Source organism: Vipera berus, assembly GCF_964194415.1.
Source record: "Vipera berus genome assembly, chromosome: 2".
NCBI classification, from domain to species: domain Eukaryota; kingdom Metazoa; phylum Chordata; class Lepidosauria; order Squamata; family Viperidae; genus Vipera; species Vipera berus.
In genome coordinates, this window is record NC_138203.1 from 242,446,673 (window position 1) to 242,473,436 (window position 26,764).

At 40.4% G+C, this 26,764-nt stretch overlaps 1 protein-coding gene across 1 annotated transcript in view; it reads left to right on the forward strand.

Annotated features, from left to right (window-relative positions):
* Window positions 1–26,764, forward strand: part of LOC308661523 (protein SSUH2 homolog) — a gene marked incomplete at its 3' end in the record, with an annotated part of 45,660 nt that overhangs the window by 15,158 nt on the left and 3,738 nt on the right. Inside the window, exons 6-8 of the mRNA XM_081316471.1 lie at window positions 3,186–3,278; window positions 12,052–12,157; window positions 13,268–13,375. Coding sequence (XP_081172597.1) covers window positions 3,186–3,278; window positions 12,052–12,157; window positions 13,268–13,375 — 307 coding nt within the window. The remainder of the gene's footprint in view (window positions 1–3,185; window positions 3,279–12,051; window positions 12,158–13,267; window positions 13,376–26,764) is intronic.

The following is a 26,764-nucleotide window of genomic DNA, read 5'->3' on the forward strand; positions in this document are numbered from 1 at the left end:
GGGGGGGGGGAAAGTAATATGACAGATTTAGAGCCACTAAAACAATGATGGAGATGTTTTCTTCCAGGCCAGACTGTGGAGGTGGATTATGGGTAACATAGATGCTGGCTTTTCACTGGGATTAGAAAGAAATTGTTCTGAAAGTTTTGAAATGTTCGTAAGACTTTCTTCCAACTTTCTAGGTAGCAAGAAAATTGTTCTAAACTTAGATTTTCAGAAAACATACTCCAAAGCAACAAGTTTGCATCAAAATAATGGCTGAAGGATTGTACACTGCCACCAAATAGTTCAAACGAGATTAGATTTTCTTCTAAAAGTGCACTAAGAGAGGAACCTCTATTGCTCATATGCTATCTAGGTTTTAGCCAGAAAGGTTCAATCTCATATATTTCACAGGAGATCGGAGAAAAGTAAACTCACAACACTGGGGCCAAAAAAAGTAAACTCTTGTCTCTTCGGCTGACACCAGAAGTGGCTTCAACCGTGAAGGAAGTGTATTACCTTTGTCTCTGAGGAAAATCCAGAAATACTGAATAGGTTACAAATGTGTTTTGTGCAAGATTGAAGATATTAGGAACAACTTGCCGTAAGAAGTTGTGGGTGCTTCATCACTGGAGATTTTTAAGAAGAGACTGGACAGTCAATTTTCTGAAATGGTATAGGGAGCAGGGGGCTGGACTAGAAAACCTCAAAGGTCTTTCCAGCTTTACTCTGACTGATTGATAATGGTAAGGTAAGGTAAAGGTAAAGGTTCCCCCACACGTGTGTGCTAGTCGTTTCCGACTCTAGGGGCCGGTGCTCATCTCCGTTTCAAAGCCGAAGAGCCAGCGCTTGTCCGAGGACGTCTCCGTGGTCACGTGGCCGGCATGACTAGATGCCAAAGGCGCACGGAACACTGTTACCTTCCCACCGCAGTGGTCCCTATTTTTCTACTTGCATTTTGACGTGCTTTCGAACTGCTAGGTTGGCAGAAGCTGGGACGAGTAACAGGCGCTCACTCTGCTACTCGGGATTCGACCCGCCAAACTGCCGACCTTCTGATCGACAAGCTCAGCATCCTAACCCACTAAGCCACTGATTGATAATGGTAGTATTAGTATTAATCGTATTAGTGGTAGAAGCTTTCTTCAGTGTCATTTTCCTTGGAATGTACAATAATGCATCCAAACAAAATAGGGAATCCAGTAGACCCATTCTCCCTACATTTTTTTCTTCTTCTTAGTGGTTTCCCGCAAGTGAAGGGTCTGCTTCTTTTCAGATCAACCCAGGGTTGATCCAGTGGTTGTGACTGGAATTAATCAAGCAGCTTGTCAACCAAGCCTGACTTCATGGTCTGAGTGAGACTGAGTAGCCCAAAGTCTCTCAGTGATCTTCATGCCTAAGGAGATATTAGAACTCATAATCTCTTGGTTCCTATCCTGGTGCCTTTAACCAGGCAAATAAAAGAGAGGAGAAAGAGGATAAATGTACTCTGTTGAGCCTAGTAGACTTGCCCTGCATGTATATGTAAAGAAGATAATTATTCTTCTTATTCAGACAAGAAAATAGGTAAGACAAGACATAGAAACACCAGTTCTCTGCAAAATGCTATTAGTTTTTTTCCCTTCTATTTTACCAGGTGTTTTTCTAATAACAGTGCTGAGATTGAAATGAAATGCAAGGATTTTGAATTATTATTTTTACCAGTGCAAATGGTAGAACTTAATTGGAACTGGATATAACGTCTTAAATCACATGAGGAGAGATCAAGATATCATGTTCAACAATAATTATCTTGTGGAGAGAGAGTCAAATCTCAGCATGATAATATAAAACTTTCTTTTCCTACTGATTTTCCTACCCATTTTTCTACCAATATTTGTCTTCAGCTGATATCTATTTACTCAAGCTTATGTGCAGCTCACAAATTGTTATCTTTTAGTTTTTCCAGCTGCTAAAATGCATGGTTTGCCATGATCTTTAGGGAATGCAAAATACCTCTCTGTTCTTCTAAAGTGTTTTATAAGACTCCATTAAGCTTAAAATAACAAAGAACAAATAATCAAGGTAATAATTTGAAAATGGGGATCTTAGGGGACTAACAGTTTCTTAAAATGCTTTAATAAATCAGTAGGTAATCGCTGCTGATCTGTATCATCACACTAATGCTATATAAATTTACCAACAATAAACACATGCCATCTGTACATGTTGTAGACAGGATAATACATTCCTTGAAAGGGTCACCTAATCTTCCACGGTTGAATATGGAAGTGGCTAAGATGTGCAGATACCCATACTAATTTCCTGCGCTGCCATCTTTGTTTTCAAATGACCTCGGTATTACTGGCATAAATCACAGAGTTTAGTCAATTAGCTGTTGAGTTAGAGTTAATTAAGAAGCAAGCAAAGTTTTATTTCTTTAGTTCCTAAACTTTATCTTAGTAGTCAGAAGGGTAATGTCACACAGTGGACCCATATCAACTATTCTACATTTAATTCTTCCTCTCCTTCATCATTTCTCAAAATTCCAGAGTTAATAAAGTTTTAGAAACCACAATAGTGTCAGATTATACAAATATACTTAGAACAGCTTGGGTAACAAGATATATTGATAGTTTATGTAGATCAAATTATCTGCAAAGCATGACACATCTGGAAGTCAAGCTAATTGAAAGAAGGGTGGTCCATATTTTTTCCTCCTCCTCCTCCTCCTTCTGGATTATCTCTTTAAATATCAAAAAGGAGAATGACTTTTTCTGCTCTTTTGTCTTCCTAGGCTAAGTTAAATGCTTACTCCACTGACACAATTAGCAAACACTAGGAATTAGACTTGAAAGATACCACAAAATAAATAATACACAAATTGTCCTTACTAATATCAATATCAATATCAATTATTCCAATTAAGGATCTACTCTTACCACAGTCTGGATGATTTGAAATAAGGTACTCCATGTCAAATCTCCTGCATCTTTAGGTTGTTTTTTCTGGTTTTCCTAGACATCTCTTAAATATTTCAATCAAACAGAATTTTACTTTCACTGGAATTTGCTAACAATGGATGTCACAATTTTTAAGCATATGTGCATATGTATGCATGTATATAGATATATTTTTTTAAAACGGTATTTTATATTTAGTTTTATATTTAGCATTTAAAATAAACTAAAAAAATAAACAGATTCCATTTTTACATCTAAAAGGTGCAACACCTGTTCTGGAAGAGGCAACAAAATCTGTTCAACCTGCCAAGGGGCAAAAAAGTTGCTGCACTTCATCCAGTTGATAATAACTTGGTATGTGATCCTGTTGTCAATGTTGTTATTGTTGATGTTAGTATGAAAAATCAACTGCTGTAATTGCTAAAGCCTCTTCAAAGAGCTCTCAACCTATGTGATGAATGTTCAACAACTCTTAATTTTACATCCTTTCCCTGTCTGTCTTCATTTTTATCATTACACATTAAATCAGACATGTCAAACACAAGGCCCGGGGGCCAGATCCGGCCCGCGAAGTGGTTTCATGCGACCCGCAAAGCCATCCTGGAAACAGTGAGGGAACGGCCCCCACTGCCTTGGCCCTGGCCCAGAGACCCTCCTCCTGCCAGAGACCCTCAAATCTGTCCCACTCCTGCCCAGGCCTCCATAGGCACCCTTGATGCAAATGATGTAGAGCTGGCCATGCCCACCCAGTAGGCCATACGCACTCTAGCCACGCCCACCCAGTAGGCCACACCCACCCAGGCCATACCCACCTGCCCCCCTGAGGACAACTGCAATGCTGATGCGGCCCTCAAAGAAATTGAGTTTGACACCCCTGCATTAAATCCTCTTTTTCACTGTTCAGCTGTAATTGGTATTAGCCCTCTTTTCCAGTGCTCAGCCTGATATTTCATTGGCTGTCCTGGTGTTGACATATTTGGTGCCTCACAAAAGGATGGGATAAGGCAAATATTGATTTGGGGGGTGTCTTTAAAAATGTAGCTTAGAATATATTCTGTACTTTGGTAGCCATAGGAACAGTGGTGGGATTCAGTTGGTTCGCACCACTTTGGCAAGAACCGGTAGCTAATTTTTTGTTGCCCAGACCCAGAATGGACTTCTGGAAGCGGCATCCACACAGAGAACCGGTGGTTCACATATTTGAATCCCAACACTGAATAGGACTATTCAGATAGCTCTCTCTCTCTCTGAGGTTGGAGAGAGAGATTTCTATATAATTATTTCTATTTATTAAATAATATATCACAAAAGCCATACATACTTAACAATGGGATGTTAATTTAAGATCTGTGTTTGGTACCTTAAGTTCTCTATCATCATCCTCAAAATCTATATACTACTAAATTCTCGTTATGTTTATTTGTTCATGTTTGTATTATCAATTTAGTCCAAATGGTGGGATTATAGCACAACCATTTTTGAATCAAGGTACCTAAGATCCTCTCACTTAAAGATTGTGTAAAAATTCACTCCCATGGAACTGAAATTTCCACAATGTTCAGATCGGTTTTATTTGCAAATTTGTGGCTGTTGCAGCACCCACACAGTCACGTAATCATGATCTCTGATGTTCCCTGCCAGTTTTCCACAAGCAAAATTAAAGAGGAAGCTTGCAGGACATCAAAAGTTTCTTCCACCCTCACTTATTTTTTGTTTGCCTGTGATCATTCTAATTTTCTGTTTAGAAAGTAAATATTGACAGTATTGAAATTTGCTTGCCACTACAATTATTTCTTTATTTATGATATAGAATGTTCTTAGAATTGGTCTTGATCACAGGGCTGTCCAGCACAGTCCAGAATAGGGCTGTCTGGCATTGGAGTAAAAAAACCAACAACACAGTAATTCACTGTGGTCACATCAGACTGCACTACCTTTTTCCTCAAAAGATGACTGAACAGATCATAGACTTGCCTAGTAATAGCTAAATTTGCTGTTCTATCCTCCTTTGCTCAATACAGATGGTGATGGTAATATTGTAAAACCACGCATAAAGTCCTGGGTTCTAATTGCTAGAAATGAATGCAAAAACAGATACAACAGGCAGCCTGTAACAGTGTTCCAGTTTTCTAATATAAACACCACGGTTCTCTATGCCGCTATTTTTATTACAGAATTTACATGATGTTATTATCTGATTTAATTGTGCTGAAGCTATGTAAGCATTTGCGTGCTTCTGAAGACACACCCATTAAGCCTGAATTAAGTTACAGTGAGGCTGTATCGGTTTTACTAATGAAGATACTCTTCCAAAATAGGGGTGGACACATTGTGTAAATTAGCCCATCTGAGGTACCTCAGTCCAAAAATCCCAAAAAAGTCTGACTGTGGGCAGAGATTTCCTGCAATACTTTACTTAACCACTGAGCCACAAGGGGTCAGTGGTGAGGCTTAGCTGTAGGAAACCTTATGTTTTGAGACTTATTGAGAAACAAAACCTTTATCCCTTGACTAAAATGGCATGAGACAAATATTTAATTATAATAAATGGCATGATTTATGACAAGACAACTATTGCCTTTATTCAAAATGGCATACCTCATATACTTCCTTTGTTATGTATTTACATGTTTTAATCATAGTTAAAAGCCGCGGCAGCTTTTGACAGCTGTCAAAAGCTGTCGGAGATTAACCACGCAGGCGCAAGCCGGCTGACAGCTCTCGGCTGTCAAAGTCGCCGGCTACCGTGCACGCGCCACCAGTTTGACAGCTCCGAGCTGTCAAACCGGCCCGACACCGATTGGCTAACACAAACAAAGCGGGAAACCGGCACAGCCCCGATTGGTTAAACATCTGACAGCTGTAAGTATAAATAGGAGCGCTGTTTACTTGTTCTTTGCCTGGTTCAGAATAAAGTTAAGTTCTGTTTAAACCTGCTGTCCTGCCTGCTCCTTCAAAGCACTGGCAACGAATGTGGGATGCCCTGCTTCGCGTAGCTGAAGTCACCGTCTAAGGGGAGAAGAGATTTTTTCCCTTAGTCTCGAGCTAAGTCACTAGCTGAAGTCACTGACTGGAAGCACAGCTTCCACTATAACGCAAGCAGTACCCACGACCGGACAGCATGACGAACCACGGCCATATCCACGAATTCAACACCCGCCACCCAGAGTGCTGGGAATCACATTTAGGCCAGGTGGAAGGGTACCTGGTGGTAAAGAAGATAACCGATGACCGGGCCAAAGCAGCAGCACTTCTCTGGCTCAGCGGGCCTGCCGTATATGATGCCGCTGTGGGACTATTCAGTCCAGAACCCATCGCGACCATATCATATGCAGAACTCACTGAGGGACTGAGCAAACATTTTATGCCAACAAAGTCAGAGCTGTTTTGGAGAGTGAACTTCGCCCGGCGCGTACAACTCCCCGACGAACCTGCCAACGACTTCATAACTCGAGTCAGGCATGCTGCACGGCGATGCCGGTTCCCTGACCTGGAGGACCGGATCCATGACCAGATCGTTATCGGGCTGAAGGACGAGTGCCTGCGAAGAAAACTAATTGCCAAACCCACTCTAACGCTGGCAGAAGTAGCCATGGAAGTCATCGCCTACGAAGATAGTCACAGCGACAACCCCCGATCCCCTGATAGCGGACCCAGCGGGTCCATGCACCAGGAGGACGGTGCCTACAGCGCCCCAGAGGACGACGACGTCTCCACGGACATCGATGCCGTTCAACGCCGATTCGAGAGGCTCAAGTCCCAGCGCAACAGCCGAGGGGGTTCCTTCAACAACAACAAGAGCCCCAGCTACCAGCCTAGCAAGGTCAAATGTGCCAGCTGCGGTGGAAACCACTTGAGGGCATCGTGCCGGTTCCGCAGTGCCAAATGCCACGGATGCGGAAAAACAGGTCACCTCAAAGCCGTGTGCCGTAGCCTAAGCTGAGAAAACCTACACGAATTGGAGGTGACGTCTGCGGGTACGAACCGACCCACACCCAGAGAAAATTTTTTAAACCCCTAGTACTAAATGTTAAGGGAAATTCAGGGAAAAATACGATCCACACCATCCTTAAGCCCAAAGTTAAGGTGGACGTCCTAATCCATGGAGTTCCTTGCGAGATGGAGGTTGACTCGGGGTCCTCCGTCTCTCTCATCTCATGGCAAACTTACAAAAACATTTGCAGCCGTAGTCGGCAGCAACCTGTTTTGCGACCCACTAAACTCCGCCTGGCGGATTTTCAAAAAAACCCCATTAAGCTCAAGGGAAAAGCCTCAGTCCCAACAGAATTTAGACAATTTAAGGGACCCCTCACTATATTAGTCACACAAGAAAACAGGACCAGCCTGCTGGGACTGGACTGGTTCGAGGCATTAGGAATAGCACTGACAGGTGTCAACGCCATTCAGCTGTCAAACTTAGACACCGTCTGCCATCAGTTTGCGGACGTTTTTGATGGCTCGTTAGGAAAGTATACAGGACCCCTGGTGTCACTAAAACTGAACCCTAACGTAATGCCCATAAGAATTAAGGCTAGGAGGGTCCCATTTGCATTAAGAGACAAAAAAGAAAACGAACTAGACAGGCTAGTTAAACTGGGAGTTTTAGAACCAGTCGAAGGGGCCGAATGGGAAACACCTATAGTGACCCCAATCAAGCCCAATGGACAAATTAGACTCTGCGCTGATTATAAAGCCACCCTGAACCGCGCTTTAAATGCCCACGCTTACCCGGTTCCGGCTGTCAAAGACATCCTCGCGGCCATTAAGTCAGGCGCCATTTTCGCTAAATTAGACTTGGCGCAGGCGTACTTACAACTGCCTGTCACCCCTGACACTGCCCTAGCACAGACAATCGTCACGCACAAGGGAGCCTTCAAAATTAACCGCCTACAATTCGGCATATCTGCAGCCCCAGGGATTTTTCAGGAAATTATGGAGAAAACACTCAAAGGAATCCCTGGGGTCTGCCCATATTTTGACGACGTTCTAATTGCAGGGGAATCCGAAAGGGACTTAGCGACCAAACTGGCAAAAGTGCTCCATAGGTTCAGAGCAGCAGGGCTTAAATTAAGGCGGGACAAATGCTCCATAGGGGTGCCTTCAGCGGAATTCCTAGGCTTCAAAATTGATGCAAAAGGGATACACCCCACTGAGTCTAAAATAAAAGCCATCAAAACGGCCCCTATCCCTAAAAACAAACAAGAACTGCAAGCCTTCCTGGGATTAGTTAATTTTTACCACACCTTCCTGCCACATAAGGCTACCATAGCAGAACCCCTCCATAGGCTTTTAGACAAGGGCACCCCATGGTCTTGGTCCCCGCAGCACGATTCAAGCTTTAGACTCCTAAAAAACTTACTGTCCAGCAACGCCACCGTAGCACTGTTCAATGAACAGTTACCCCTTTGCTTGGCATGCGATGCCTCCCCCTACAGCATCGGAGCAGTCCTAAGTCACCTGACAAAGGAAGGAACCCAAACTCCTATAGCGTTCTATTCCAGAACGCTGTCAAAACCTGAGCGCAATTACGCTCAAATCGATAAAGAGGCTTTAGCCATAGTGGCCAGCGTGAAGAAGTTTCACGACTACCTCTATGGACGCCAATTTACCATTTTTACAGATCACAAGCCTCTGTTAGGAATTTTTACAGTCGATAAACAAACGCCCCAAATTTTGTCTCCCCGCATCCTCAGATGGTCTACCTTTTTGTCAGCCTATTCTTTTACACTAGAACACAAGCCAGGGAAAAGCATGGGTCACGCAGACGGGCTTAGCAGGCTTCCCCTACCAGAGATAGACCCTGACCCTGCACCAGCTGGAAAAATACTAGCTATCTCTGAATTACCAGAATGCCCCTTATCAGTCAGGGACATTTCTTCCGCCACAGCTGCAGACAAAATCCTGGGCAGAGTTTTAGGCTACGTGACTTCAGGGTGGCAACCCACACCCCCAGGACCAGAATTCCAACCCTACTTTCTAAAACAAAAAGAATTATCCTCCCACCAGGGGTGCATATTATGGGGCAGCAGAGTAATAATTCCTGAGAAACATAGGACCAAAGTCCTAGCAAGCCTGCACGAGGGTCACCCAGGAACTGTCAAAATGAAAGCTTTAGCCAGAAGCTACGTCTGGTGGCCTGGCCTCGACAAGCAAATAGAAACACATGTGGCTGGGTGTTACCCCTGCCAACTTGTCAGAGCCGCCCAGCCCCAAGCTCCTGTACACAGGTGGGAAACAACAAAAACACCCTGGTCCCGCGTCCATTTAGACTTCGCAGGTCCCTTCCAGGGACAAATGTTCCTAATCGTGGTAGATAGTTATTCCAAGTGGTTAGAGGTGGCCCCAGTCACAAGCACGACCTCCGCAGCCACAATACAGGTGTTAAGAGGTTTGTTTGCCACACATGGGCTTCCGGATGTGTTAGTCTCCGATAATGGCCCCCAATTTACTTCCCACGAATTCCAGAGTTTCACAACGGCGAACTCTATTAGACACACCACCACGGCTCCGTTTCATCCCTCGATGAATGGCTTGGCTGAGGTGATGGTAAAGTCAACCAAAGAGGCACTGCGGAAAATCATCACCGGCAATTGGCACCGCAGACTTGCACAATTTCTGTTAGCGCAACACACCACCCCCTGCACGACCACCGGAAAATCCCCAGCCGAACTCCGCTGGGGCAAACGACTTACGACCAGATTAGATCGCTTACATCCAGATAGAACCCCCGCGGACCTAGACCTACCCATCCGGCACAGAACTCTCAATACCGGGCAAGCCGTCTGGGCTAGGAACTACGGAGCTGGCAATAAGTGGATACAAGGGGTCATCATAGAACAGACTGGACCCTTGTCATACATCATCGATACCGGAAACAACAACCACCTCCGTAGACACATCGATCAGTTACGGCAACGCAGCCCGCAAAACATGGGGGGAAGGGGGAGCGACAAAATGCCATCCAACTCCCCCGAGCAAATACCGTCACACCAACCCCCCCCCAAGCAAATGTCATCACAACAAAACCCCGAGCATAATGACTTTTTTCCGCAACATGCATCCAACGAGAGGGACCCGGAAACCGAGGAGCCAAACACCCTGCCCCCCGAGCCAGACTCTAACAGGGACACAACACCAAGGATTGAGGAACGGGCAGATGAAACACCCTCCCCCCCCGATGTTCTGGAAGAGCAAGGAAACCCCCCGCCTACCTGAAAGACTTTGAATGGGGAAAGCCGCAAAGAAACAGCCGGGGGAACGTTCGACCCAATTAGAGGGAGGGGTAAGGGGTGTTATGTATTTACATGTTTTAATCATACACATCAGTCATTAATATAGTTCAACGGGGCTGAGGTAAAAGCCACGGCAGCTTTTGACAGCTGTCAAAAGCTGCCGGAGATTAACCACGCAGGCGCAAGCCGGCTGACAGCTCTCGGCTGTCAAAGTCGCCGGCTACTGCGCACGCGCCACCAGTTTGACAGCTCCGAGCTGTCAAACCGGCCCGACACCAATTGGCTAACACAAACAAAGCGGGAAACCGGCACAGCCCCGATAGGTTAAACATCTGACAGCTGTAAGTATAAATAGGAGCGCTGTTTACTTGTTCTTTGCCTGGTTCAGAATAAAGTTAAGTTCTGTTTAAACCTGCTGTCCTGCCTGCTCCTTCAAAGCATCCTTGTCAGTTCTTTAGCAGGATAATAACTATGATATTTTGTATTCAGAAGCATCTGGGTAGGATGGATTTGTATTTCTAAAATTAAATGAGAATGTCAGAAAGAGATTTTTTTTTCCAAGTGAACCTTACACTATGTTTCTATCTCTTTCCCTTCTTCCCTGGCTCACCCTAAATAGGTTTTAAGACAATCTCACCTTTCATTTATAAATTCTACATACTTTCCAACCACTCCTTCCATCTTTTTTCAATAGTGGGGTTGAAACCACTGTTGATCAGAAAATAAAATTATTTACACCAAGGACATTTACACAGAAAGGACCCTTCTTGGCAAAGAAGAACTTGGCCTTTGAATGATTCTTTCTTTCACTTTTAAATCCATGCTCACTTTTAGTTCCTCTGAATCTTGTTCTGAGTGTGGGCTTTCATTATGAACTAGCTTACTTTAGCTGACCTTTCTTTTCATTGCTGTGCTACTCTCCTCTTAACTTGTCTTTCACAAACTGATTACTTTCCTACAGTGGTGGGATTCAAATATGTGAACAACCAGTTCTCTGTGTGGATGGACTTCACTTCCTGAAGTCCATTCTGGGCCTGGGCAACAAAAAAAAATTAGCTACCGGTTCTGACGAAGTGGTGCGAACCAGCTGAATCCCACCACTGCTTTTCTCCCTCTTCAGTTATGCTTTTAATGCACAGCAAACTATTAATACATCCATCTTTTTAAATCAAACTACAGTGTTGTGCCTTATCGCTATGTACATATGATTTTGCATCAGGGACTCCTAAACTTTTGCCATCACATTTTCTTTTACTGTCTTCTTAAGGTACACCTCCCTTAAAAATCCAAACAGAAAAACAAATGAACAATGAAAACAATAAAATTAACATTTGGGAAAGGTGGATTTATTGTGTCAATGTAACTACAAAGTTCTTCATCCTCCCCTAGTACACCTTACAGTTTGGGAAAAGGGTAAAGGTAAAGGTTCCCTCGCACATGCGTGCTAGTCGTTTCCGACTCTAGGGGCCGGTGCTAATCTCCATTTCAAAGCCGAAGAGCCAGCGCTTGTCTGAGGATGTCTCCGTGGTCATGTGGCCGGCATGACTAGATGCCAAAGGTGCATGGAACGCTGTTACCTTCCCACCGTAGTGTTCCCTATTTTTCTACTTGCACTTTTACGTGCTTTCGAACTGCTAGGTTGGCAGAAGCTGGGATGAATAACAGGCGCTCACTCTGCTATGCGGCACTCGGGATTCGACCCACCAAACTGCCGACCTTCTGATCGACAAGCTCACCCTAACCCACTGAGCCACCGCGTCCCTTTTTGGGAAGCCACATATTAAATCTCTCTCCCTCTCCCTCTCCCTCTCCCCAACCCCTCCCATTCCCCTTCTCATTCTCCTTCTTGTCCTTCTCCTTGTCCTTCTCCTTCTCTAATCCTTTTTATCTTCCAGGAAAAACAATGTACATGAAGTCATTTCTGAACATCAACTAAGCTTTCCAAGAGATCTTCTCAGTAAAGCTATGGGGAAAAATTTACTTAAAGATGAAAATACTCTGGTAAGTACGATGATACTTCCTTAAGGCAAAGTTCCTGGTGTCTGCAAATGATGCCTCCAGATCCTTATTGTCTTTCTAATCATCATCAGCATTACCATCACCACCATCACTACCAGTACCAATAAAAAAGGAAAAAAGAAAACTGGAAACTACATGATTTAATGTTATAATTCATTTATTACCTCAGGTGTTTTATCTAGCATTGATATATTAAATGTAATTGGGCTTTCATTGAGATTTCAACTATATACTTAGATTGGGTTCATATATTGGCCACTAGTTACTATGAAGTATTTCTAAACCTCTAGTTTTTGGAGCTATAATCCAGTCCAAAAGAAAGGGAACACCTCGGAGAAAATGACCCTACTTAAGCTATTTGCTCCTGCTTTTTGTTACAAGTTTCAAGATAAGTCTTTGAATAGTATTTAATATATTTGGTCTTGGTCTGTAGATGGTAGTAATGCCACTCTCATAGCTTAGCATCTCATAAACATTTGCAGAATATTTTTTATTTTGTTTCATTGATATGTCTGTTCTATTTGCCAATACAGCTAAAAAAAGTAATGATGATATTATATATATTAAGACATAAGCACCAGCAACCGGATGCACTTACAATTTCTACTTTTGTGCCACAAGAGGAACAGATGATGACTCATAATTTTTCTTATTACAATTAACAATCCCAGAATTACAAAGTCAATACATCTTGTCCTGCAGTTTTATATTCATCATATGCATATTACGTATATTGAGATAACTCTCATTTTAAGCAATTGGAGTAGGGAGACTCACTTAAGGTCTGCAGTTCCTAATATTCTGCTTTTTATAGCTTTAGGCACTGAGTAATCTTCCTAGTAACAGTGATGGGTAAAATTGGGAGGAGAAGGAAATTGTAATAATAGCACGCTTGTTCTGATCTCATCAGGCTTGACAATGTGTTATGTACATTGCCTGAAGTAATGCCATTACTTCAACTCATGTACCTAGTGTGCTAATAAAAACAATGGATGGGTAGACATGATCTGAAAGGACAGAAAGGAAATTAAACAAGGAACCCAGCAACATACAATAGAACGTATAGTTTTTGAAGTTCTTTTTATGCTTCAGGTATACCCACTTGTTGATTTCCCTAATGCTGAGATCTCACTGGCTTCCCAAAGAGCTATTGCAGAGCATCATGGACAGCTCACCAGCATATCTCGCATCCTACGGCAGGTATATCAAAGTAGGCCTTTTAAAACTTGAATTCTACCCAAACTTTGAACTTACTACAGATGAGAAATTTGGAAATCAAAATACTTGGTTATTTCAACAAGCAAAAATAACTGTTTGTGATATTGCACTGTATCTGTTTATCACTGAATCTGCATTTTGTAAGGAAAGAAATGCACAATTCCTAAGCATTGGCTATTGCAGGAGCTAAAAACTGGGAGATCTTAATGTTTGTTTGTTTTACTTATAAGCAGCTAATTTAAGAAGTTGTGTTAGCAGATGGGGAACACAACCTTCTTTATCTGCATACTTTTCCAAGAGAAGCATTTCCCCAGTCTGGTTTCTGTGGAAGGTTATAAATATTTTCCCCATTTTAATCTGGAGGAAATATAGGTGGTTTATATGTGTTAAAAGCATAGTAAAAATAATACCTATAAGCAATAATTAATTGCACGAATGGCTCGAATGAAATATACTTTGAAATCATTAGTGCATTAATCAAATGCAGTAATAGCTAAAACGAAAGATACTTAACATTTACTCACTTAAAAACCCCTCACACAATGATTGAGGCTGGAAACATACTGAATTTTGGCACACACATATCTCACTAAAACTGGTGATTTTAATGACGACTTCTGGAATAAGCCACAATTGGATTGTTTATGCAACACATTAAGCCTTTTTCCCAAAAAAAGGCACCTTCAGGCTTTACAAAAGGTACAGTAAGGAGGCATAGCAGTTTTGAGGACCAGAGCCATCCTTAGAAATAAAGATAATGTTGTAAGATGGGCATTAATCTTCCATAAATCCTTTGGAATAGGCTATATTTTCCTCATAGATCAGATTAGATTGATACAAAATCAGGTGGAGCTGGAAATTTAGCAGAGAAAACAGTTCAAAATTGTACGTGGCAGAATGGCTACATGATCAGAGAGTTCTTTCTCCCTTATAAGAGATTCACCCTCCATTTTGCTCTTAAAACCCTTCTTGCCAAACATTTTAACTGAACACTTGTTTAAAAATATGCATTTTTTTTTGTTTTAAAATGTCTCTCTCACACACAACTGCATAGAATGTGGTCATCATCTATATTACGTTAGTGTATAATATTTGCTCAATAATTTGAGCACACTTGGAATACTGCATCCAGTTTTGGTCACCACAATGTAAAAAAGATGTTGAGACTCTAGAAAGAGTACAGAGAAGAGAAACAAAGATGATCAAGGGACTGGAGGGTAAAACATATAAGGAACGGTTGCTGGAATTGGTATGTCTAGTTTAATGAAGAGAAGGATGAGGGGTGACATGATAGCAGTGTGCCAATATCTCCAGGGTTGCCACAAAGAAGAGGGAGTCAAGCTATTCTCCAAAGTACCTGAAAGCAGGACAAGAAGCAATGGGTGGAATCTAACCAAAGAGATAAGCAACCTAGAACTAAAGAGAAATTTCCTGACAGTTAGAACAACTAACCAGTGGAACAAGCTGCCTCCAGAAGCTGTGAATGCTCCAACACTGGAGGTTTTTAAGAAGAGACTGGACAGCCATTTGTCCGAAATTGTATAGGGTTTCCTACCTGAGCAAAGGGTTGGACTAGATGACCTCCAAGGCCCCTTCCAACTCTGTTATTCTGTTAATTTAATGTACATTAACTAAGATGTACATTAAGAACTCAGGAATGTGAACAAAAGGAATCCAGGAACACTTCATCTTCTGCTATATGTAAGAGATAACTCATCAACCTATCAGAAGATTCAGAATTAATTTGGAATAAAATCAGAAATGTGGTGAATATATATACCAAACTAGATGGAGTTATTGTTAAGCTATTTTAGAAATCTAATAAGTTAAATAATTAGTCACATATTACACTTCAAGAAATTTATTTTTTCTGCCACAGAGAGGCTATGTAGTTGCATTTTATTTTGTGATAGGATTTGCATATTTTTGTAATTATTTAGTTACTACTGTCTTTCTATCTTTTCCTCTGAGCCTAATGTAGTGTGCATACAAGTCTCTTCATTTTATACCTACAAAAGCAACAGAGGCAATTGGACTGAATGAGAGTGATTTGTACTGTGTCCCCTTGTGAGCTCTGTGTTATCTTAATTACCCTGCCAGCTATTTTTAATATCTCTATTGTATTCTCCCTTTTTAAAATATATTTTATTAAAAGTTTTTTCTTAACATACAATACAAAGAGAAATAAAACAATGGAAAAAAGGGAAGGAAAGGAAATGGAAAATGAAATTAAAAAAGAAACAAAAAGCAGTAACTTCCAACTTTTTTTTGGTGCAGTGAGGAAGATAATAAAGTTATGGTATCAACTTCTTAGTTATACCAAATAGTAACTATTAGCCATTTGTATATGGTATCAACTTCTAGATATACCAGATAGTAACTGTTAGTCATTTATATAGCAGTAATCCATTTAGTTGGCAAAATCCAAAGTCAAAGTTTCTTTTCTCTCTCTCTCTTTCATGCAAAAGGCCCAGAAGCAGCTTTCAAGTACCGGTAGTCCTTGACTTATAACCATTTGTTTAGTGACTGACTGAAGTAAAAAAAAGTGACCGTTTTTCACTCTTATGACCTTTGCAGCATCCCTGTGATTATGTAAATCAAATGCTTGGGAACTGGCATGTGTTTATGATGGTTGCACTGTTCTGGGGTCATGTCACCTTTTGCAGCCTTCTGGCAAGTAAAGATTTTTAATTACATGTGGTGGAAATCTCAAAAAGGTGCCCTGAACTTATGGATCAATAGCCATAGGAGCTAGCCAATGAAGACTGCCTTTTTGGATAGGTGGGAAGGGCAATCTGATGATATACAGGAAGTGTTAATGCCACTTTCTAATGCCTCGGTAAGGCCACACTTGGAATACTGCAATCAGTTTTAGTCAACATGATGCAAAAAAGATGTTGAGACTCTAGAAAGAGTACAGAGAAGAGCAACAAAGATGATCGGGGACTGGAGGCTAAAACGGCTGCTGGAATTGGTATGTCTAGTTTAATGAGCAGAGAAGAGGGGGGACATGATAGCAGTGTTCCAATAAGTCAAGAAGAGGGAGTCAAGCTATTCTCCAAAGCACCTGAAGGCAGGACAAGAAGCAACGGATGGAAACTAACCAAAGAGAGAAGCAACCTAGAACTAAGGAGAAATTTTCTGACAGAACAATTAATCAGTGGAACAACCTGCCTCCAGAAGCTGTGAATGCTCCAACACTGGAAGTTTTTAAGAAGAGACTGGACAGCCATTTGTCTGAAATGGTATAGGGCCGTGGTGGCAAACCTATGGCACACGTGCCACAGATGGCACGCAGAGCCCTCTCTGTGGGCATGTGCATCATCGCCCCAATCCTAGCCTTCAGCTGGGTTTTATAAAAACTCTTCACTTTAGGCCTCCGCCTCCATGTGCAAAAAACAAAAGGTTCAATCAATTTCAACTTCTCGCAGGAAAAAGAAAAGATCTCACAAAGTTGGAATTGATTGAACTTTTTAGTCCCACCCAGTCTACAGTTACCACCACAGCCATGCCCACCCAATGGGCCATGCCCATCCAATGGACCACACCCACCCAATGGGCCACATCCACCCAGCAGCCGACAATACATAAGAGGGTTTTGTGTTGCAGTTTGGGCACTTGGTCTCTAAAAGGTTTGCCATCACTAGTTGGACTAGATGACTTCCAAGGTTCCTTCCAACTTTATTATTATTACTATTACTACTACTACTACTACTATTATAGTTATTATTATTATTATTATTATTATTATTATTATTATTATTATTATTATTATTATTATTATTATTATTGTTATTGTTGCTGCTGTTGTTGTTGTTGTTGTTGTTGTTATTATTATTATTATTATTATTATTATTATTATTATTATTATTATTATTATTATTATTATTATTATTATTATTATTGTCAATGGGGAAGCCAGATTTACTGAACAACCATGTTCCTAACTTAATGACGGCAGTGATTCATTTAACAATGAAGGCAAGATCAGGCATAAAATGGGGCAAAACTCACTTAACAACTGTCCCCAAGGTACTTTTTCAAGAGGCAACTGGACTTTCTTGTTTTTCTTTGAAGATGTCTCATTTCTCAAAGAGTCCAGTTGCCTCTTGAAAAAGCACATTTGGGACAACCATGACCTAAATGACTGAGAATCTCCATAGACATCCACATAACAACTGTCTTGCTTAGCACTGGAAATTTGGGGATTAATTGTAATTATAAGTTGAGGACTACCTGTAACCCCAAAATTATTTACATTCTTATCCCTAATTAATGCAGCCAGCTTTGTCATCTCTGCCAGTTCCATCAACTTTTGAATCCATTCCTCTATTATGGGAGTTAATGCTTCTTTCCATGTCCAGGCATATAAAATTCTTGCAGCTATCAACATTATATAGCAATGAAGTTCAATTTTTTTCTCCCATTTTTTATCTACTAGTCCTAGATAAGTCTTTGCCTTATCACATGTCCACCACATGTAATTAAAAATTGCCCTCCTTATGCTTGCATTGTAACAAACTTTCAAAACACTTTTATACATCTTTGATAACTTATCGGGAGTTAAATACGACCAGTATATCATTTTATAGAAATTTGCCTTAAGCTTATAATTCAATGTGAATTTCATCCTTTACTCCACATATTTTTCCACTGCTCTAACATTATATTAAAACCAATGTTCCTATAATTTCTCTATTATATTCTCATGTCTCAGCAGGTGATGACACCTGGTTGATCTTATTCAGATTCTGAAGGACTGGGAAGTTATAAAATGCACATTATATATGTATGACCACTGAATGAACAAATGAGTGACTGACAAGAAAGAAGGATGTTGAGGTGTTTGGCCATAGGGAGAAAATGAGTGAAGATCAAATTCCAAAACAAATATATGAAGGAAGAGTGAATAGTAAGAGGAAAAGGGAGTCTGGGGCAATCATAGTTGGGAAGAGATATTAAAAAAGGCTGCTATAAAAAGGGAACCACATATGGACATGGTGGAGTGAGGATGGGTTGTAAGGAGAGACGGTTATGTAAAAATGTACCAAATGGATTTCTTTTCTTTATCCCATGTCTTTAAATTGGCAATAGCATTTAGGGTTATATACTGCCTCATAGTGCAGTTTACAAAGTACCGGTAAGCATTATTTGCCTATTGTTCCCAACAATCTGGTTCCTCATTTTACTGACCTCAGAAGGATGGAAGGCTGAGTCAACCTTGAATCCTATCAGGATTGAACTCCTGCTTTGGGCACAGTTTCCCTGCAATATTGCAATTTAACCACTGCACTACCAGGGCTTCTTCTCTTGTGCACCAATTTCTCTGACTTACCCTCCCCCTCCCTCCCACTGTGCTGGCCATGAACTTGCTTTGTATGTATTACAGAGGCAAACTGCTTCTGAACAATTTCTAAAAAAAAAATTGCATGGATATGTAACAGTACCAGAAATAAATCTGGAGCTGAAGAAGATTTTATTTTTATTGTGTTGTAGTAGTTTAGGCTTGAAAAGAAGATGCTTGCATGTAACACAATGTAACAAATGACAGAAGTCATTTACTAGTACAAACAAGGCCTAGTATATTTACACATTGCTCCTGTAAACCCTAGCCACAATTTATGCAGTTGCGCCTTTCTTGATTCTGTCTTTCACACAGGCCAGTCTTCATATTTACTCAGGAGGAGATATGAGTGAGCTTCAAGATATTCGCTGCAATAATCAATTACTGTTAAAGGTTTAGAAACCTACCAAAGCCTCTATGTGAATGTAATAGTTAAAGGATGCGATGGGTAGGGAAGCCTTTTCTATTTATTGTCCCTTTCTCAAGAGGAGGATTGATGGAAGTACTAAAGATTAGAGAAGCTTTGAGGAACAGCAAAGAGGATAATCCTGTGTGACTGGAAAGAAAGTCACTCTCCTGCTTTTAAGGAATGGATTAGGCTATGAGTTCATTATCTAGTTTTGAAAATTCTTTGTGCTTTAAAAATGAGGAGTTGATACATTATGTTGTATGATCCAGATTACAGTCAATGACTGGATGAATTTATCATATGAGTGACATGATAGCTCAGCAGTTAAGACCCTGCACTTGCCAGCTGGAAATCCCACAGACCAGTTTTGAGACCCAAGCCCTTTACGATGGTGTGAGTTCCCATTTTTCTCCCCAGCTCCTGCCAATCTAGCTGTCATGGTTTTGACAGACAGAGACAAACAAAGCAGAACTCCAAGGCTTGGAAATTCCTCAAAGAACCTGTTTATTAGTTATAAAGTATTGGCATGATTAAAAGTGAAAGCAAGTCTGAATTTCCCACTAAAACTTTCCCAGTTACAAAGTATAATGTCCCACTGAAAAAACTGTGCCAACACTATGTTCCCCAATATATTCATTTGGCGGGCTTTCTTATACAACGTCCAGTCCCTGACTGCGTGAGCAGTAGATGGCCTTAGTTCCCATGGGACAGCAGATTATTTTGACTAGTGAAGCACCTGGACAAGCCCCCCCTCCCTCTGTTCTATGTGGCAACCTGGGATGAAGAGAAAGATGGCTGCAGCCAAGTTTATTGTAGAGTTGACACTAGCATTCGAAAGCATGCAAATGTGAGTAGATAAATATTGTGTTTCCCCAAAATTAAGACCAAGTCTTATATATACATTTGCCTCCAAAAGAGGCACTAGGTCTTAATTTTGGAGAATGTCTTACATTAGGACCACCACAGTGGGACTCCTCAGGGACTCCTTTACTTTTACCTTTACTTATCATAGGGATCATTTTTGTTATTGATATTTATTTTGTCTTTAACATTAGGACAGTTTTTTAAGATAAGTATTTAAGAGCAAAATTTAATATATTTTTTCTTTTCTTTTATATGTCACTATTTATTAAATGATGATGATAGTGATAGTGATAATAATAATAATAATAATAATAATAATAATAATAATAATAATAATAATAATAATAATAATAATAATAATAATAATAAAACCCAGTGGAACATAATAAAACTGCCTCCTGGATCAAAGATATCCAAAACCAAGCACACAAAACAAAATGGAGAATATTGTAATAACCACTGATATGGTTGCAAAACAAGTAAAGAAGGTCAAGAACTGGAGTGCACCTGGCCTGGACGAGCTGCATGGATACTGGTTGAAACACCTCACCAGCCTCCATCACCACATGGCTACTCAGTTTGATGAAATGTTTCAAAATGCCACAAGTGAAGAATGGTTAAAAGCTGGTCAAACATACTTGATAATAAAAGATCCTGAAAAGAGCACAGAACCAAGCAACTACCGCCCAATTACTTGTCTGCCAACAACGTTCAAACTTTTTACAAGAATACTGGCAAATTCAGTATTCAATCATCTGATGGAAAACAATTTCCATCTGTCCTGTTTGCCATCGTTCACTCCCTAGAGACTAAAATGGACAATGTGAAATTTGAGCGGGCCCCGAACAAGGAAGGTGGTGACCCTTTGAGAGCTGTATGCAACGAAATTTCATTTTGATGTATGCCGATTGGTGTACATTCAAAGTGACAATAAAGTTATCATCAATTTGTATCCAGCAGAACAAAAAGGAAATTATAAAAAATCAAGAGGAACAAAAGATCAGCTGCTCATTGACAAAATGGTACTTAAAAATGCAAAATGACCAAAAACAAATTTAAATATGGTGTGGATTGATTACAAGAAAGCATTTGACTCATTACCCCACAGTTGGATTAATGAATGTTTAGAAAACTTTAGAATTAGCAAAAACATCTGTACTTTTTTGAAAGCAAATATACAAAAATGGAAAACAGTTCTAACAGCAAATGGGGAGAACATTGGTGAAATCAACCTCAGATGAGGAATCTTCCAAGGGGACTCACTTTCACCACTACTGGTCAACATCGCATTAATTCCATTGACAATAATATTAAGAAACACAAAACTGGGATACCACATCTCAAGCCAGCATGGCAAGATAAACCATCTACTATACATGGATGACTTTCTTTTATATGTCACTATTTATTAAATGATGATGATAGTGATAGTGATAATAATAATAATAATAATAATAATAATAATAATAATAATAATAATAATAATAATAATAATAATAATAATAACAATAATAATAATAATAAAACCCAGTGGAACATAATAAAACTGCCTCCTGGATCAAAGATATCCAAAACCAAGCACACAAAACAAAATGGAGAATATTGTAATAACCACTGATATGGTTGCAAAACAAGTAAAGAAGGTCAAGAACTGGAGTGCACCTGGCCTGGACGAGCTGCATGGATACTGGTTGAAACACCTCACCAGCCTCCATCACCACATGGCTACTCAGTTTGATGAAATGTTTCAAAATGCCACAAGTGAAGAATGGTTAAAAGCTGGTCAAACATACTTGATAATAAAAGATCCTGAAAAGAGCACAGAACCAAGCAACTACCGCCCAATTACTTGTCTGCCAACAACGTTCAAACTTTTTACAAGAATACTGGCAAATTCAGTATTCAATCATCTGATGGAAAACAATTTCCATCTGTCCTGTTTGCCATCGTTCACTCCCTAGAGACTAAAATGGACAATGTGAAATTTGAGCGGGCCCCGAACAAGGAAGGTGGTGACCCTTTGAGAGCTGTATGCAACGAAATTTCATTTTGATGTATGCCGATTGGTGTACATTCAAAGTGACAATAAAGTTATCATCAATTTGTATCCAGCAGAACAAAAAGGAAATTATAAAAAATCAAGAGGAACAAAAGATCAGCTGCTCATTGACAAAATGGTACTTAAAAATGCAAAATGACCAAAAACAAATTTAAATATGGTGTGGATTGATTACAAGAAAGCATTTGACTCATTACCCCACAGTTGGATTAATGAATGTTTAGAAAACTTTAGAATTAGCAAAAACATCTGTACTTTTTTGAAAGCAAATATACAAAAATGAAAAACAGTTCTAACAGCAAATGGGGAGAACATTGGTGAAATCAACCTCAGATGAGGAATCTTCCAAGGGGACTCACTTTCACCACTACTGGTCAACATCGCATTAATTCCATTGACAATAATATTAAGAAACACAAAACTGGGATACCACATCTCAAGCCAGCATGGCAAGATAAACCATCTACTATACATGGATGACTTAAAACTGTATGCAAAAAGCCACACTGAACTTGAATCAATACTCAATGCAGTTCAACTGTTTAGCAGCGACATCAGAATAGACTTTGGACTTAGAAAATGTGCTATATTATCCATGCAATGAGGAAAAATGGGAAAAATAGAAGGAATAGAACTGGGAAATGGAAGTATTATAAAAGCACTAGCAAAGGATGACGGTTACAAATACCTAGGCATATTGGAAGCAGATAACATCTTGAATGGAAAAGTTAAAGAGTCAACACAAAAGGAATACATCAGAAGAGTCCACAAAATACTAAAATCAAAGCTGAATGGTGGAAATATAATTAAAGCCATTAATACATGGACAGTCCCAGTGATACGCTACCCAGCTGGAATTATCAACTGGACTTTGGCTGAATTGGAACATCTAGACCAGAAAACACGTAAACTTTTGAATATGCACCAAGCTTTACATCCACGAAGTGACATCGACAGGTTGTACCTGCCGAGAAGAATAGGGGGCAGAGGGCTACTGCAAATCCACCAAACTGTAGAAGAAGAAAAACGAAGTTTGAATGACTATGTGAATCAAAGTAAAGAAAAATTGCTGCAGGCTGTGAAAACAGAGAGCATTATAAAAATAACAGAAACAAAGGCAGAATATAAGGAAAAACAGCTGGATGACAGATTAAATAGATGGAAAACCAAAGCTTTGCATGGACAACATTTGAAAAACATTGAAGGAAAATGTGATAACAACTTGACATGGGCATGGCTTAAGATGGGAACCATCAAGAAAGAAACAGAAGGCTTAATACTGGCTGCTCAAGAACAAGCATTACAAACTAAGGCCATGAAAGCGAAGATACAAAAATCTACTGACAATCCAAATTGCCGACTTTGCAACAACAAAGTTGAAACTGTTTCACATTTAATATGTGAGTGCAGTAAAATCGTGCAAACTGATTACAAAGCTAGACATGACTGACTTGCTAAACTAATCCACTGGGCATTGTGTAAAAAATACAACTTGCCTGTGTCCGAAAAGTCGTGGGAACATAGTTTGGAAAAAGTTGTCGAGAATGAGAGGGTGAAGATCTTGTGGGACTTCCGAATACAGACAGATCACCATTTGGAACACAACACGCCAGATATCACAGTTGTAGAGAACCGAAGCGTACAGTTGATTGATATCGCTGTACCAGGAGATGCCAGAGTTGAAGAAAAAGAACTGAAAAAAAATTACAAAATACCGCGACCTGGCCATCGAAACTGCACGATTATGGATGAAACATGTAACAGTGATACCCATTGTTATCGGGGCACTGGGAACTATGTCCAAAAACTTTGCAAAACACATTAAGAAATTGCAGCTTCCTGCAATAACTCCAGCAAAGCTACAAAAAACTGTGCTATTTGGAACATCTTACATTTTAAGGAGATACCTGGTTGGTACCTAAGATGCTGGCAGCAACCCATGTCAACCATTAGTGCCAGTCAATTTGAGTGTTCAGTTGACTGAGTTTCATGTTTTATGAATAAATGTTTTATAATAATAATATCCTAAAGGTTAGAAAAACATTGAGTGGCTTTTCCCTCTCCATTATTCCATGGAAAATATGCCAAACGTCTTTCTCATTTAGACTGCTTATGATCCAATTGCAAATCCATGTGAAAAAAGTTATGGGTGACAGTCCTATGGAAAGACCTTTCGAAGAACCCCCAATTAAGGAGCCTTGGTGGAGCAGTGGGCTAATGCCTCCTTAAGTAACACCAGCTGCCTGCAATTAGTGCAGGTTCGCATCCCACCAGGCTCAAGGTTGACTCAGCCTTCCATCCTTCCGAGGTAGGTAAAATGAGGACCCAGATTGTTGGGGGCAATTAAGCTGACTTTGTAATAATGCCGCTTGGGGTGTGTGTGAAAGCCCTAATAAGCAGGCATATACAGTTGCAAGAAAAAGTATGTGAACCCTTTGGGATTACGTGGAGTTTTGCATGTATTGGCCATAAAATGCGCTCTAAACGTCATGTAAGTCTCAACAATAGAAAAACACAGTCTGCTTAACAGTCTGCTACACAAACATTAGCTGTTGTCATGTTTTAATTGAACATAAGATGGAAACATTCACAGTGCAGGGTGGAAAAAGTATGTGAACCTTTGGACTTAATAACTGGTTGACCCTCCTTTGGCAGCAATAACCTCAACCAAACGTTTCCTGTAGTTGCAGATCAGACCTGCACAACGATCTGGAGTAATTTTGGACCACTCCTCTTCACAAAACTCTTTCAGTGTAGCAATATTCTTGGAATGTCTGGTGTGAATTGCTCTCTTAAGGTCATGCCACAGCATTTCAATCGGGTTGAGGTCAGGACTCTGACTGGGCCACTCCAGAAGGCGTATTCTGTTCTGTTGAAGCCATTGTTTTGTTGAATTACTTGTATGCTTTGGGTGATTGTCCTGTTGCATCACCCATCCTCTGCGGAGCTTCAGTTGGCGGACAGATGGTCGTACGTTTTCCTGCAAAATGTCCTGATAAACTCTGGAATTCATTTTCCCATCAATGACAACAATCCGTCCGGGCCCTGAGGCAGCAAAGCAGCCCCAAACCATGATGCTCCCTCTGCCATGTTTTACACTGGGGATGAGGTTTTGATGTTGGTGTGCTGTGCCTTTTTTTCTCCACACATAGTGTTGTGTGTTTTTCCCAAACAACTCAATTTTGGTTTCATCTGTCCACAGTATATTTTGCCAGTAGTGCTGTGGAACATCCAGGTGCTCTTTTGCAAACTTCAAACGTGCTGCAGTATTTTTTTTGGACAGCAATGGCTTCCTCCGTGGTGTCCTCCCATGTACTCCATTCTTGTTTAATGTTTTCCTTATTGTAGATGTGTCAACAAAAATGTTAGCATGTGCCAGAGATTTCTGTAGGTCTTTAGCTGACACTCTAGGATTCTTCTTTACCTCATTAAGCATTATGCGCTGTGCTCTTGCAGTCATTTTTACAGGACGACCACGCCTAGGGAGAGTAGCAACAGTGCTAAACTTTCTCCATTTGTAGACAGTCTGTCTTACCGTGGACACATGAACATCAAGGCTTTTGGAGATACTTTTGTAACCCTTTCCAGCTTCATGCAAGTCAACAATTCTTGATCGTAGGTCTTCTGAGAGCTTTTTTCTGTGAGGCATGGTTCACATCAGACAGTGCTTCTTGAGACCAGTAAACCCAAAACAGGTGTGTGTTTTTAAAGGGCAGGACAGCTGTCAGCAACACATCCAATATCATCACACTGATTGGAGTCAAGGTTGGCTCACTCCTGGCTCCAATTAGCTCTTGGAGAAGTCATTAGGCTAGGAGTTCACATACTTTTTCCATCCTGCACTGTGAATGTTTCCATCTTATGTTCAATTAAAACATGACAACAGCTAATGTTTGTGTAGTATTATTTTCAGCAGACTGTGTTTTTCTATTGTTGTGACTTACATGAGGTTTAGAGCGCATTTTATGGCCAATTCATGCAAAACTCCAAGTAATCCCAAAGGGTTCACATACTTTTTCTTGCAACTGTACATAGAATGAAGGCTAATGCTAAGTTTGTAAGCCGCCCTGAGTCTTCGGAGAAGGGCGGGATATAAATGGAATTAAAAAAATAAAAATAAAAATAAATTTATTCAGTTTTCCTTAGAGAGCTCTGATCCAACACCATGGTACTATCCTTGTTGGTGTTAAGTTCTATCTTCCCTTTAAGGACTGAGGACTAGGACTGCAAGATCATAGCAGGATGGCAATGTGACAAATATCGAAGCTGCTGAAATTCTGGCTGCTTTCTTATGGCTGCTTATATTCATACTCATATTTTCATTCTAATCATATTAAATTTTAGCTTATATGAAACAATTCATCCTGGAAGTGGGAATACATAAAAAAGGAAAGTAACTTTTCTTTCTTAATACAGGCAAAATACACTATTTCTATTGTTTCTTCTGCTCTGGTGATATACCAGAAAAAGAATAATATAGAAATCCCATACCAATGGCAAAAACCTGCCTGGCTATGCCAAAATTCCACAATTGTGCTTTCACTATTGCAATTTAGAGCAATCTTGAAGCTGCAGCTAGGATATGGATAAGGGTTCTCTGTTCTGCTTCTGTAACTCTGGAATCTTCAGGGTAAAGTGCCAGTAAAATAACACAACTGGTAACACAACTGAAGCCCTTTGTACGCATACATGAGA